Source organism: Cynocephalus volans, chromosome 2 (assembly GCF_027409185.1).
Source record: "Cynocephalus volans isolate mCynVol1 chromosome 2, mCynVol1.pri, whole genome shotgun sequence".
Classification (NCBI taxonomy): Eukaryota; Metazoa; Chordata; class Mammalia; order Dermoptera; family Cynocephalidae; genus Cynocephalus; species Cynocephalus volans.
This window is the reverse complement of record NC_084461.1, coordinates 107,574,642-107,589,686: the sequence shown is the minus strand read 5'-3', so window position 1 is coordinate 107,589,686 and position 15,045 is coordinate 107,574,642. Positions and strand designations below refer to the sequence as shown.

Below are 15,045 nucleotides of genomic sequence, written 5' to 3'. Positions count from 1 at the left end.
CAATCATATCAATATTTAATAGCTTATCTCCACTACTTTCATCATGAAATCATTAAGAACAATATGATTCTAGCATATTTCAGGTATTAAACCTGGATCATACTGTACTATGATAAAATAATCTACTATGTTGTAGAGCTTGCCAGCTAAAGTACAGTTTCTTCAGCTTCAAGTGGATTAAAATAGATTAGAATTTCTCAACCTTCATACTACTTTGGGCTAGATAATTCTTTGTTGTAGGGGACTGTCCTGTATATGACAGGATATAGAAGCATCCCTGATCTCTACCCACTAGATGCCAGTAGTACCTCCCCAGTATGACAACAAAAAATATTGGCAAATGTTCCTGGGGTTGGAGAGATGGTAGGTAAAATCCCCTCTGATGTGAACCACTGCAATAAACTATATTTGTCTTGAAGAAGCAGTCAAGTGTTACTTGACTTGGGTATTCTAGAGACAGAGTGCTCCTAACTAGCTGGGTAACCCTGGACAAGTTATGTTAAGATCTTCATGCTATAGCTTCCTCATCTGTAAAATGAAAATAACAGTACCTTCCCTTCATAGGATTATTGTGAGGATTAAACAAGACAATGTGTGTCCCACAGTAAATGCTCAATAAAGGTTAGCCATTATTATTGTTTTACCAATTCTATGTAATTTCATAGAATTTCAATTCTATATAATTTCAGAAACTGATTTAAGTTTAAACGCTGGTTAGAGATCCAAACAATAGAAACATGTTTAAAGGAGGAAAGTTTGGATGCAGCTACACAATTACAGATGGATATCTTTATGTTTCAGAGTGGTCAAGTTGTAGAAGCTCAACTATTGCATAATCCTGTAGCCTAATTTGCTAAACAGCTTCAGTCATTGCTTAACATATTTTATTATCTTTCTAGTGGAGATTCCTAATTCATCAAAATTATGGGCTGCTGCCAGATGATTCTTCTGTAAATAGAACTTCTCTGTTGAGTTTTTTTTTTAAAAAAAATCTTGACATCATGCCTGGTCTTTTCCCTTGAGATTTTTCTTCACCATTGGTCATATAAATATTATTGTATTATTCACTGAATAATAACAAAAGCTACCATTTTCAAGAGCAACTTACTATGTGTTCCAAGATAAGTGTTTCACATATATTAGGATTTCACTCAATCCTCTAAACAACCTTAAAAGTTAGGTGGGCATCTCAGAAAGGCAAAGTTAATATGCCCCAAATCATCCAGCCAGCAAAGGTCAGAACCAGGTTAAAGCCCAGATTGGCTGCCTCCAATGTCCATGCTCTTAACACACAACTTTATTACTAAAGCTCAGAGAGCTACCACCCAGCTTCTAATCATGACACAAGTTCCCCTTTCTACGACACCGTCCACCCTACCCACATACCCCAACACTATCATTCACTTTCCTTGCTTTCCCCCCCACTCAGCTCAAAATACCTCAAGGGGAGTGATCATAAGAGAACTGTGCTCTGAAAGCTTTCAAATCAAGCAGGGTGATTTAGAGAGAAAGAGACAGACAGACAGAAAAATATGGGAAGGAAGATGCTTATTTTGCATCGGTCTTAATGAGGACTGATAAAAATTGTCATGAAATAGGGAAAGGTTGAATTCACATTTCTCTGGTACAAAAAACTCACCCAAGGTTGTACAAAATAAGTGATTCACTGAATTCATCCCAGTAATCCTATTCTTATGTACAGTATGCATATTTTATTTCAAGGTAAGGAATAAAGTAGAGTATAAAACTGCTGACAGAAGCATGTTAAAGTTCAGCATTTTGAGACAATTTCCAGTGGTGACCCAAAGCACTGAGAGATCAATGGAAGACAAGGTCAGAAATTGTGAGCCTAGAGGTCCTGGGAAGAGAAGTTACATGGCTAGTTCAGAAACAGCAAACTTCTCACTACATACTCTCAGAGTTAATTAGCCCAATTTTGCTGGGACATTAGAGGCCAACATGTTTGCTGGTGTCACCAAATTGATTGTGTGGCCCAGTATAAGTCACATGCAGCTCTAAGCAAGGTGCATGTAGACAATTCAATCAGAACAGTCCTGAGTTAACCAGGAAGCAGCAAGAAGTTTGTGGGTGTCATGGGAAGTAAGAGACTCATTAAACCACATCATGACAGGGTTAAGCAGGACCTCAGAGGTCAGCTGGTCCAGTCCTTATCAATGCATGAGTCTTCCTAAATATTCCCAACAAGTATCCAATCTGTGCTTTGACATCCACAGTGATTGGAAGTATTCCCTTTATCGTTCATCAGTTAATAAATGCCAACTTGGCTCTTCTTTATTCTGTGTCCTTGTCAACTCTAAAGGAGTTCGGAATTAACCCTCTGAAAGTGCCTACAATACGCAAGCACTTTATAAATGTACTCAATCAATAGTTTTGACAACATTGGAAGAGATTAGGAACCTCAGTGAGGTTGAATGTCTTGTCTTCCCAAGCTCACACATGTAGAAGGATTCACTTCTTGGTCCAGGAGACCCTAAAACCACACTTTGTCCGCCACACAGGATTTCTGCTGTCAATTTCTAAACATAGTTGGAAGAGTTGAGAATATATAGACTATAATAGAGAAAGTAGCCCATGAAATTGAAGGCAGAATACCTTGAAAGCATTGCTTGCAAGTAGTAATACTTACAGATATGTCATCACTAAAGTCAATTTCATCCAAATCAAGGTATTCAGGGGCTTCCATTATTCTTCTTTGAACATTTTGAATAAGGTCAAATATTTATAAACTCCTAGACAAGACAGAAGCAGAAAAAACAAAGGCAAGAAAGTTAGCTGTTTTATAACCAAAAATAATATCAAAAATAAAACAAAATGGGAAAGGTAATTGGGTGCTAATGTTGCCTTGCAGCACATTTCTGGTCTTTGCATGTCGCCAGCCTGGCTTTTCAGAAGCAGTAAACATAGCTCCTCCACGGTCCCCAGTGTGGCTCCCCAGGGAGCACCCACAGTCTTCTGCTTTACTTGATTTGTGCCTGTGTGCCTCTTTGTCTTTGCCAGAGAAGAATCTCAGGTCAGAATTTCCCCTAGGGTCAATATAAGGATTCATTCCAGTCCAAACTCAGCTCTCTTTACACCCCGCTTGAAAGTAGGAGCTTTGGGGATGGGGAGCCAGCCTGGAAATCTTAGGAAAACCATATTCAACTATTTCCTGTGGGCATATCCTTGGATGCTGTGCAGGGAGCAATGACTCCTGACCTTCACAGGAATAATACAAGTACAAGACAGATACCAACTAACCAAGAAGAATGAGTATTTTAGAATTTGCAATACAACCTTCAGTTCATCTCTCAAAAAAAAAAAAAAAAAAAAGAGGGAGAAAGAGAAAGGGTCTAAATACAGATTTAAACCATAGATTTATTACGTTGCCCTCTATTTGAAACAGCTTTCCTGACTGTGCCAGAATGACCTGACACAGGCCTCAGAATGTCCTCAGTCAGCACTTGCCTTGGGGCTGCCTGTGGCAATCCTTTAAATCTGTCAAGGTAAGACACATCACCTCCCACTTCATTTTCCCATCACTTATCATCATCACCATCAGTGGTGGCAGTGGCACCTACAGATGTCAAGAACAGAAATATAGATCTCTGGGCAACGCCTTGGTGTGCAGTTATCTTCCGCCGAGCCAATTCTCATATCAAAATAAGATTCCATTTCCCACATTTGTCTTTCTTATTATTAAAATCGTCTACACACCCAGACCTGTGTATCGAAATAATTCATTTTTTCCTCTTTCAGTTCTCTAATCAATGTGTGCCTTGCTGAACAGTAAGGCATACATTACTGAAAAGTGGAAATACATGTAGGCTGATGAAAGTGGGTTTCCCAATATAATATCAAGAGTGTAAAAAAAACGTGATTTGTAAAAGGAAAATCTTATTCTGAAGTCACTACTTTCTCATTTTCAGCTGTTCCTTTATTTTGACTATACAAATGGTATAATTACAATAAATAGAAAAAAATTCACCTACAATCCCATACCTCAAATGTGTCACCTGATTTAAATTTCCATGTTTCCTCTCCTTCCCTTCTCAAATGCATATATCAGTTTAACATAGTTTTAATTATAATAGAAAAAGTCCATCCAAGAAAAGATTAGGATGCTAATTCCATGCTCAAATGAGATTATCCATTTAGAATAAATATTAAATGTTCTTCTGAAATCACAGTAAGGTTTAGAAAGAAAAGAAAACCAATTTGCATTTTAAGAAATATTTAAAATGAGAAATTTTATTATTTATAGAAATCTAAAAATAGATTCTTGAGCAAATGGCTTGGTATAAGAATATATCACTTTTCCTCTAATTCTCTCAGAGCTTTTCAGAGGAAAATACACACACTCATACTTGCAAATCACTCAAATTAATTTTCTCTTCCACTCTGATGGATTGTGAGACAATCCAGAAACTCTTCGGATTCCAGCTCGTCAGCTAGCAGACATTCTTCCAATCCAAGTTCTTTTCACTAAATCAGTACTCCACAATGAATTGTTGATTTACAGACTATTCCCATGGCCTTGGTGAACAACACAAAGATGATACTGGGTGTCAGTAGCAAGAATGTGCACATACGGGGAGATGAAGCAGGAAAACATACATGAGCTGGGGACATAGTGGATCTTTCAATACATGGAAATATAAAATGCAGATGAACATCCCTTCACTAAGCAAATTAACAAACCCTGAACTCCTGTTTGGGGTGTTCTGAATATATAGAGCAATATCCACTCAAATGTAGCCATTCTAATGGAACATAACCACTGGATAATATACATCATGACAGTGAAGTAGAAAATCTTTATATTTGCACTTGGAGGACAGCTGTGAGAGTCTTCATTCGATAGGACAAACACACATCATGACAGTTACAGCCCATTACCGGAAGCCCTGGGACACTGCACATTCCAGTGGGTTGGATGACTCAGCTTGGACTAAGGGGTCCAAGGCATCTGGAGCTTTCCTTTACTTCCTAGTGGGCTTCCACATGCAGCCATTCTCTTCAGAATGTCTTATTCTGTCTACGATTCCATTCCTTTTATTCAGTTTCAATGCTTTTCTCTTTCAAGATTCTACTTTGAGAGTATTTACATTCTCACAATGTGCAGAAATCCCCATGTTTCACTGATTCTGTCTACATTTCCCAACAGTCACTGCTTCTTTATAGTCAAGGTTGAGTCCACGGTTGTCCCAGTGATCATGACAATGCCTCCTCCTTTCACATCTGCCCTTCCACTGAGCATTTGTCACCCTTGGGCACTCTCTTCTGAGGAATTAGATGGGAAGGGATAAGGTCAGGTTAGAGGAGCTGCTGCAAATAATCAAACACAGTAAGGAAACTGAGCTGGACTGGGGTCCCTTTTAACATCCTGCTTTTCTGCCACCTCTAACCCCACACACCGATCTGTGATGGAAACCCAGGAGCCCTCTTTTCAGACTGAGGTTACACCTGCTGTAAGGGGACACCATAGGATGTCCAGGAGTGGGATTTAGCCTACAGATGTGATTTGTTTGGCCCTAGTGGTGTTTAAAAAGATCGAATCAGTTGCCAACTTGTAGATTGTAGGTGATTTCACATAAAATTCTGGATTTCTGGCTTTGCTTAAAAAACTTCTGAAGCTCTGGCAACACAGGTCACTTCCCCATGGCAACAACTAACTAGAGCTAAACAGCAGCTGCTCCTACCTGTCTACCAGGAAGGGGCTCTATGTTCACCAGGGCCCCTCCTGGGCTGCTCAATGCAGCACAGGCCTTGCCTGGCCATGGGGGCATCTGAGTGTTTGGCTCTTCAAAGGAATTAAGTACTAAACAGTAAGTACCAACACCACCCCCGCTTTTTTTTTATTGGTACCTCCTGCCAAAAATGTTGACTTCACTTATATACTTATATTCTAAGATTGTTTTAAATTCTCATACCACAACAGCAACAAAATAAAATTTCTTACAAATAAAACTCTTGCATGTCACAATTTGTGCTTTCCCAGTCTCCATTTTATCTCTGAGAACTAGAAAAAGGAAACCTTCACAAACACCATAAAATGTTATGAGGTGGGGATTATGTTTCCTTCACTTTACAAATGGAGGAAGGAAGGGCTCTTGCATGGTTGCGGTTGGTGTGGATTTACATGGTGCCACTTCACTGCTGTGATTGCAGGAGAAGGGAGGAGGTTGTGCCAAGTGCAAGCCCAGAAAAAGACCCCAAGTCATCCTCTGGCCCAGACCAGTGCTTGGAGGCAAGAGGGCTGACCCTGCTCAGGCCAACTAGAGTGGGTTCACGCCTAAGTGAGAAATGTTTTTCAGGCTCTCCGGAAAGGGCAGTCCAGCTTAAAATCCTTTACATGAGATTCATATTTGCTATGCATTATAGTTGGCCCTGGCCCCTTTGTGATGGCAGGACCTAGTCATTTGTCAATTTGCCCAGTACCTCCATGCCAGCGGCCCTCTCCTACAAGCTGCAGTCACTTCTGAGTCACTTCTGTAGGTTCTCTGAGGGCTTTCTTTTGTACTGCAGCCCATCTCTCCTTTCAAGATCTGTCCACGTTCAGTACTGTTGACTGATGGAGACATCCCATTTCAAGCTCAACTGGGCTTTTCATTTCTCCTCACTGGTGTTGGCAATTTTTAATCAATTTTTAACTGGTTATTTACTTAGGCAGGTGTTTTTGTTTTCTGTTTTTTTTTTTTTTTTTTTTTTTAAGTGGGGAAAGGTGAAGACGCACATTGGGCTGGGATGGGAGAGTAGAGAAGGGTAAAAAAACCTTTTTGACTTAGCTCTCTTAATTTGGGCAGGAAAATTGATAGAGGGAAAGAAGAAAAATACTAGAATGTGGGGACACAGGGCCAGGTTGTTGGGACCTGTGTGTTACACAGAGGCTGCTGGTGACACTTTGGCCGCCTTCTTCGGGTGTGCCCACGGCACTGGGAGAAACCTCACCTGAACTCCAAACTGCTACAGGCTTGAAGTGATGATGAACAAAATAATGAGCATCAACTATACATGTGTCTGCAGGATTTTCCTACTCTCACAGTTTTGATGAACTGCAAAGAACAGAAGTCCCTCCGGTGCCTGTTAAAGTGTTTGTGAGGGGCTCATGCTGCCAGTGGGTCTATCAACACCATGTCACCTTCTCATGACTGACCTCAATGATGGCCCAACTGCCTCCTTCAAGGGAAGATGCAATTTGGGAAAGAGCTCAAAGTAACAAAGAGCTAAATTGTACGATAAAAAGTAGACGAGCAATTTAAACAATAGCCTCCAGTATTATGATTTTTCAGGTGATGTTTTTAATTTTTGGTTATGACCTGAAAACTGACTCTGAAAATAATTCCAAATGAAGACTTCCAAAAAATCTTTCGAGTAATGGCAGCATCACTGGGAAAAGCTTGGGGTGGCCAGCAAAATTTCTTTGAGAAACCACACTTAATGTACACATTCTGGTGTGCTTGGCTTATAAAAGGCTCGTTGATTTGTGACTACAGTCTCATATCACATAAATTGCTCTACTGAATTTTTTTTTTAATGTATTGCCTCACTCCATTTTACAAGGAGTCAGCCTGGACTCATTCTGAAGGCTCATGTTACACAGATTACTCCTTTTCTGCCAAAATAACTGCTGCTGAATTTACCAGTATACTAGGACGCCTGGTAATTAAAAATAAGTTGGGCTTGTCAAAATAAATGAGGAGAGTATATTCAGTGATGAGGTAACTTCAGTCCATTTGCAATAGAACTTATTTCTTTACTCTTTAATCCACCAACATTTGGGAAAACACAGCCGCTCCCTATACCCCTACACACACACACACACACACACACACACACACACACACACACACACACACACACACACACACACACACACACACACACACACACACACACACACACACACACACACACACACACACACACACACACACACACACACACACGCCTGCCAAATATGTACTGGGATAACTTTTCAATTTCAAAGACTACACGTAATTACTGGGCTTCCTTTCTTCAATATAAAAGCTCAAAAAAAAAAAAAAAAAACTCATAAACTAAGTACTGGAAGGCTTGGGTAGAAATGTCCCCTGTTGGCTTGGTAGCTTGGCTGGCAAGGAAGCAACCCATTCCAAATGTTGGATTCAGTTTCTTTCACTCTTTGATTCAACAATGTCCAGAAGCATGGCAGTCACTAAATGCCTAGTCTTGAAGCAGAAAAATGATAGAGGCAAGAAACTTCTACTGGAAAGAGGCAACTGAAGTAGAGCCAAGAAGTACACATAAGGAAAAAAGGGGGAAGGCACGAGCCCTGTAGATTTGATCCCCTTCCTCATTTATAGAATATTCTGGGCATACATGCTGGATAAGACCTACTCTGCTCTCCATACCAGTATGGAGCATATAGTGTAAAGGGAGGCAAACAAGTAAATGAGTCTTTAAGCTAAGTAAGAAGAATGTGGTACTTGCTATGACAAATAATTGCACAAGAGCCCAAGACACCTTGGAGATGAGGGAAGTGTGCCTGGTGGAGGGGAGGTCTGGCTGCAAGCTGAAGGATGAGGGGTGAATGGTGAGGGAGTTGTATGGGCAGGAGGAAGCGCTCCAGAAGCGGTTACAGTAGCATGGGCAAAGGCCTCAGGTGAGAATTCTGAAGAATTTCCAGAAAGACAGATAACATTGATTCAGCACCTGTTCGAAAAGTGGGTCTTGAAGGGTGAGGATGAAGGTGGGGTAATAAATAGGGGTGGTCAAGGGAGTATTTATAAAGCCAGAATCTAAAGAGATCACATTTTCTTGTAATATCAAGTTTTTGACATGTTTGGAAAAATGCAAGTGAATGTTTGATGTCAAACAAGAGACTTCGGTGTGATGTATTGAGCCTGCTCCAGCTCCTGGGGAGCAGATACTGCATCTCCTGCTTGCTGCTCTGAGGAGAACATCCACAGAAAAATCTATGAAGAAAACTCTATAGCAGGATCTAGGACAAGGTGCTTTTACATATACTCTCTCATTTACTTCACCTGACAAAGATCCTGGGAGACAAACATCTTTATGACCTCCTTTCTGGAGATAAGAAAACCAAGGCTCAGAGAGGTTTGTAACTGCCTCTCAGACACACAGACTTCTGATTTTAAGTCTTCTACTTTTCTCTCTTATTTCAACTTTGCAAAACTGCAACGGTAAAGCAACACTGCATCTGTACCAACACTTTTTCAAATCACTTTCAATATTTTTTAATCTGATTTAATTTATTACAACTCTGTAAAAGAGGCAGAGGGTGTACATTGTGACTTTCGGTTTGCAATCATACCCTTCCTATTTTACAGCTGGCAAAGCTCAGGAATATTCTGGCCCAGGTTATTTATACTAAATAGTGGCAAAGGCAGTTAACACAAAGCACTTTTTGCTAACAGGTCTAGAGGTCTTCCAATCTGCCCCAGACTGCTCTGAAACTTGGGTATGTCTTTGAACCATCTAGGTCAGAACTCCACAGACATCTTTAGCCCTGAACTGTGCTGCTCTGGATGCTCATGAACTATAACTCCAAACAAATTATTCTTCTTTCCAGCAGAGTTTAAGTGGAAATGGTAGACATAATCATTATCATTAAAGAAAAGAATAATAGACTTTTGTATATCTAACATACCTTACCCACAGGTATCCCTATATCAGTTTATAGAACATTATATTCCATAGCCCGTTGGTTTAATACTTTAACTTCATCTTCAAATGAAATTGGATTATGATAATCCTTCCTTATATCTTATTTAAAGATAAGGAAGACGGCATTGTACTAGAAACCTTTATGCTAGAGATCAGGACTGCTCTGACATACCTTATAAGGGTTGGTCTTTTTGTAGTTTTGAACCTTAATTTATAGTTTAAAATTCTTATAAATGATTTGAGGGTCATTTCATGATCTGTGAAATTAAAATACTGAGAATGAAATAACTTATATTAGAACATTAGATCTTGGAAAGACCTTAATTTTTAAGCATTTGTTAGATTTACATATTTTATATACTCATACATTTACTTTAAAATCTGTTTTTATGTGTGTGTGTGTTTGTGAGATTTAAAATAGTTTAATATTTAAAATTCTTTTTGGAAGAAGGAAAAAAATCCATGCTCATGGAAGCTGTACAAGAGAAGATAAAAGAATGTATAATAGAAAAAAAATACACACACACACACGAAAAAATATACTGCATTCAGTTATGGGTGCTACTTCTTAAGAAGTTCACAGGTTAGTGGGAATATACCAAGACAGAGTAAGAAAGCCATGACAGCCAGTGGTTGGAAAACTCTTCTTATGCAGCACAGCTAAGTAAATACCCAACCTGGAGAAGAGAGAAACTCTCTTCTCTCTCTAAGAATCTAAATACCCAGCAGGTGAAAGGAGGATTTGAGTTCAAGGGCAGATCTTAGGATGCTGGTCTCAGCAAAAACTTCCTCATACCGATATTCCAAATGAGCTTTAATAGAATGGTTGAGATCACAAATAGAAGTTGGAGGAATCTTCTGAGAGAAGATTAGAATCCTGCAATGGGAAGGAAGAATAAATGGCCTTCTAACTCGAAGATTCTGTGTGGTCTGCGATGGCACCGGGAAACACCCCTGAAACCAAACCAGGACCTTGGGACAGTCCTGAGCAACTTTTACCCCTCTTAGTGTGCTACCATGACAATATCTGCTGAACTTCCCTCATCCTCTTTCATCTGCTATCCTGATCCTATCAGGAACTTGAATAAGTATGGAGGTTAAGGGAGAGGAGAGCAAAATGATTAAAGTGAAAATAATTTTTAAAAAGAGAACTGGAATGTTGTTCATTCAGTGAGCATGATTTACTCTCTGTTGTAAATGAAAACTTATCAATTCCACAAGAACAAAACTATGACCCAGTAAGGCCTAAACAAAAAGAAAATACCTTGGAAGAAACAGGAAACATTTCTAGCACTGGGAAGTTGAGTAGAGGCTTAAGCCAACCATGTCCTGCACTGGCTTCTGGAAAGGAACAATGGAATAATCTGGGAACTGGATCCCTCACACATTTCTGTACAGGAAACTATCCAATCCAAGTTCCAAATTTTTGGCACACCTGAAGTGGTCATGCTTTATTCTTGATTTTGCAAAGATTACTTAATTTCTACAGTGAATTTGTCTGGCAATTATTATTGAGAATGTATGGAAGACAGATGATAATCCTGATTGCCATTGTAGACAGAAGTAGACATGATAGTAACGTGCAGACGGAGCACTGAAGACTACATCTTGACTCAGTTATCTTGGCTTCATTCTGATCGTTTGTGAGAATTAAACTTTGGAGCAACCCTAGATTAGTGGTTCTCAAACTTCAGCATGCATGAGAATCACCCAGAAGCCTTATTAGAACAGATTGCTGGGTCCAACCCCCAGAGATTCTGAGTCAATAGGTCTGGAGTGGGGCCAGAGAATTTGCATTTCTAACTAAGTTCCCAGGTGATGCTGATGCTGCTGGTCCCAGAACCACATTTGAGATCCACTGCCTGCGATCAATGGCTATTCTCAGCTTTGGCTACATCTGGACTTAATTAAAAGATGGTGACCTCTTCCCCACATCCCCCATATCCCCAGATGTTAACTTCATTATACAGGATCCATGCCTAGTGCCCTTCTGATTAAACTGCCTCAGTAGACTCGACTAAGCATTTCCCATGAAGACCACCCAGGAATCTCAGAAGGTCTAAAGTCTGTCTTTTCTTTTAAATTCCCTGTGCTATGCAAGGGACAGACATTGGCCTGCACAATCCTACAGAACTTGGGCCATAGTTACTTTAAAATTTCCTCTCTCTGTAGCACTTTATGCAACAAAGATGTTAATGAAATCAGGCTTATAATTTTTTGACGCAGCCTTTTTAGAGCAGGAATCTCAATCTGGGAATATTCATTCACTAGAACTACAATATAATAAATCCTAGGTCTATTACTACAGAAGGAAAATGAAAAAAAAATACAAGAATCTAATAAGAATTAGCTTAAAATTCAATGCTGACACATATGTATGCATAGATATTTAAAATAATTACTCATTTTATCCAATGCAGTCCAAATGGCTACTCTGGCTAACTTTGAAAAATAAAAACCTGGCCATGTATTTTTAATTAGAATTATAATGTACTCATTTTTATTCAATCCAAATCCAGAAATCAAATTATTATGAGGATTTTATAAATTCTTCCACTTTGTAAATGGACCAATTTAATAGACAAAAGAGGAAATAAATTCTCTATAAAGCAACTGTCCTTTTTTTCTGAAGAAAAGAATATAGCTCGATATATATTTAGAAGATTAAATAAGGATAGTGAGAGTGAGCTGAATGTATGTAGCAACCAAATATTTGCACATCTGTACATAACACGGAGAATGACCTAGCAAGTACTAATTCTTTAATCCAATGCTTTTATATAACCTTAGCTTACTAAAGACACTTAGGGTAAGGACAGTGAACAAAAGCTGCTTTCAGTTCAGACGAGTTCAAAGACTGAACATTGCACACCTACCTAATGCACTTCCAATATGTGAGGAAGCATCTCAGGAAAAACATCAGATGAAAACATGGGATTACTCATGTGCACCTTCAGGAATTCAGCTAAGAAGTGTTACTCTCAGTTTCAATAAGTTTTTCTTTAGCACAACACCTTACACAGAGGAAATACTTAATATATTGCTTATGTTTAGTTCGTTTCCACTGCTGAATTACTTGAGAATTTCTACGTTAATAATCTTGCTGTTGTCCTAAATAACAAATGTTGCGATGACTATTTTTCTTCAACTTGTAATAACTTAGTGTTCGTCTATCTTCTTCTTGCACAGCTTCTCTCAGAAGTCTATTTTTGGAGAGGAGCCAATTTTGTAGAGGACTTTTCAGAAACCGTTGGTGAGGGCTACAAAAACTTGAGCTATACCCTCGAATGACGGCCCCTATTTTCCAACGATGACAATTTGAGTTCTTTGCCATTAAGCATATGGAGAAAGAATAACATTTACAGGCTGTGGTGTGGGTTTTTCCTCTTTGGCACCACAGAAAGACACCAACTTTATTTTGTAATTCACCAACATAAGCAGGAGAGGACTGACAGCAGAGAAACCTGAAGAGAGGGCTGTGAGAACAGCTGGAATAAAGACATATGCTGCCAAGTCCTTCAAGAAACAGACTAAGATAAAGTGAGAAACCCAAAGTGGAGTGATCAGCAACATTAATAAAATACTGAACTTGGCCCCTCTAAGGATTTCAATTTCTGAATCATCCTCTCCAATCCAGATGTCACCATATGTCAACTTCTTTCTCTCTGAAAGGAGGAAAGACATCCAGAAACAGACAAAGACTAAAACGGCTAAAGGAAGAATATCAATCAGAACTAAAAATATTTTCCCATAGTAAAATTCAACCTGCTTGTTTCCAAAGCCAATTAGGCAGTCCACGTAAATCCTGTTAGTAGACAAGGGGTCTGTACCATTTCCTGCAATCAGGTATTCTGGTTTTCTAGTATAAATTAAAGCTGGGGTATGTACCACCATACCAGCCACCCAAAGTGCAGAAACTACCTTCAAGGAATGCTTATCTTCCAGGTTTGGAGCCTCATTCAAGGTGTAGACAATTTGGTAGAGCCTCCAGTGGTAGAACAATGCAAAGTGTAACATGAACCAGATGGCCAGTGAGGTAGTCAGGGCCGCCGTGAAATGCAGAACTTTGCAGCCAGCTGAATCCAACATGACACCAGAAGAATAAACAATTTTCATGACATTCACCACCAAATTTTTAATAAGGTGGACAGTGATAAGACTGGAAATTAGAAGAAAGGATGTTTGAATACGTCCAGTGATACACTTCCTTGTAGAATAAAATAAACACATGTTTCCAACAAAGCTCACGAGGATTAGAACGGCACAAGCAATGATCTCCAGTGCATCTGCAGAGTGCATCATGGTAAATGCCAAATTGGTGACCTTAAATGTCTTTTTCTCTTCAGTTTAAGTCATTAGGTTTTCGGAAAACTTTTAAGAGGTCTTTAGTGAGAAGACCTGTTTTTTGTTTTTTTAATCCACTATGTTAACAAAATCACTAACTGGTATCAGCTTAACAGTTCAAAGACGGTCTGTAAGAGAATTCTGTTTGCTACGGAAAACAAAACTGCTTCCCAAGAGAATTCTGTTTTATCATCTCTGGGGACTTACCCATGATGAAAAAGTTCTAGGTATCATCATTTAATTAAAAGTTTTCAGAAATGTATTTATAGTACTGCAATGATAGAGTTTTCCACAACCATGAGGGGGAGAATAAAATTAATGACAGCAAAGAAACGTGGCCAGAGGTGGAAATTACCTCACTTCACTAATGGCAAAAAATTAAAGAGGTAGGGGATATATGAATAACAACGGATTTCAAAATAACAAAATGACAAATTAAAAATGAAGGTAATAACATGACAGATTTCTGCAAATAGTGATTTTCAAATTTCTCTGCCATTTTTACAAAGCAGGAAAGCTATTGCCTATTCTGATTATCTCACGGGTTGTTAGGAATGCAAAAGAAGATGACAGAAACTACTTGTGAAGGAAGCAGACAACGTAATAAACAAGGAAGGAGGAAGGAAGAGAGGAAGAGATGGAGGAAAAGAGGGAGGGAGGGAAGGAAGAAAGAAGACACTTCTATAAACACGGACTTTATGTCCATGACCAAATCTCTCAACTATTGGTTAAAGAAACATTCTAATAATTGGGAAGTTATTAGGGATACATACTCTTTCCTAGAGCATGAGAGGCTAGGAAAAGATTTCTCTCCTAAGCATAATTGGAGAGTACACAGCAAGGACAGCAAGATGGCATTGAAATACGTTGCCCAGGTAATCCAGCATTAACTCACTTTCTGGAAGAATCCTGTTTGCCAAGTATTTCATAGTGATCCACTCTGGGGACAAACTACTTTCCTTCTACTGTATCTGCTTATAAGTTTGCTGTCATTCTATCCTACACTGTCAAAACACATGCTTTGGCCTGATCCAG

At 39.1% G+C, this 15,045-nt stretch overlaps 2 protein-coding genes across 2 annotated transcripts in view; both read right to left on the bottom strand.

Moving 5' to 3' along the window:
• Positions 1–2,704, bottom strand: part of SNCAIP (synuclein alpha interacting protein) — a 78,439-nt gene extending 75,735 nt beyond the window's left edge. Inside the window, exon 1 of the mRNA XM_063087881.1 lies at positions 2,648–2,704. Coding sequence (XP_062943951.1) covers positions 2,648–2,704 — 57 coding nt within the window. The remainder of the gene's footprint in view (positions 1–2,647) is intronic.
• Positions 2,705–12,999: 10,295 nt separating this feature from the next.
• On the bottom strand, positions 13,000–13,968 carry LOC134369351 (uncharacterized). The gene has a single exon (XM_063085760.1). The coding sequence runs from the start codon at positions 13,966–13,968 to the stop codon at positions 13,000–13,002; it is 969 nt and encodes a 322-aa protein (XP_062941830.1).
• Positions 13,969–15,045: the final 1,077 nt, after the last annotated feature.

Bases quoted from the DNA above. Each gene is read 5' to 3' on its own strand.
- LOC134369351 (XM_063085760.1), bottom strand. From the start codon at position 13,968: ATGATGCACTCTGCAGATGCACTGGAGATCATTGCTTGTGCCGTTCTA.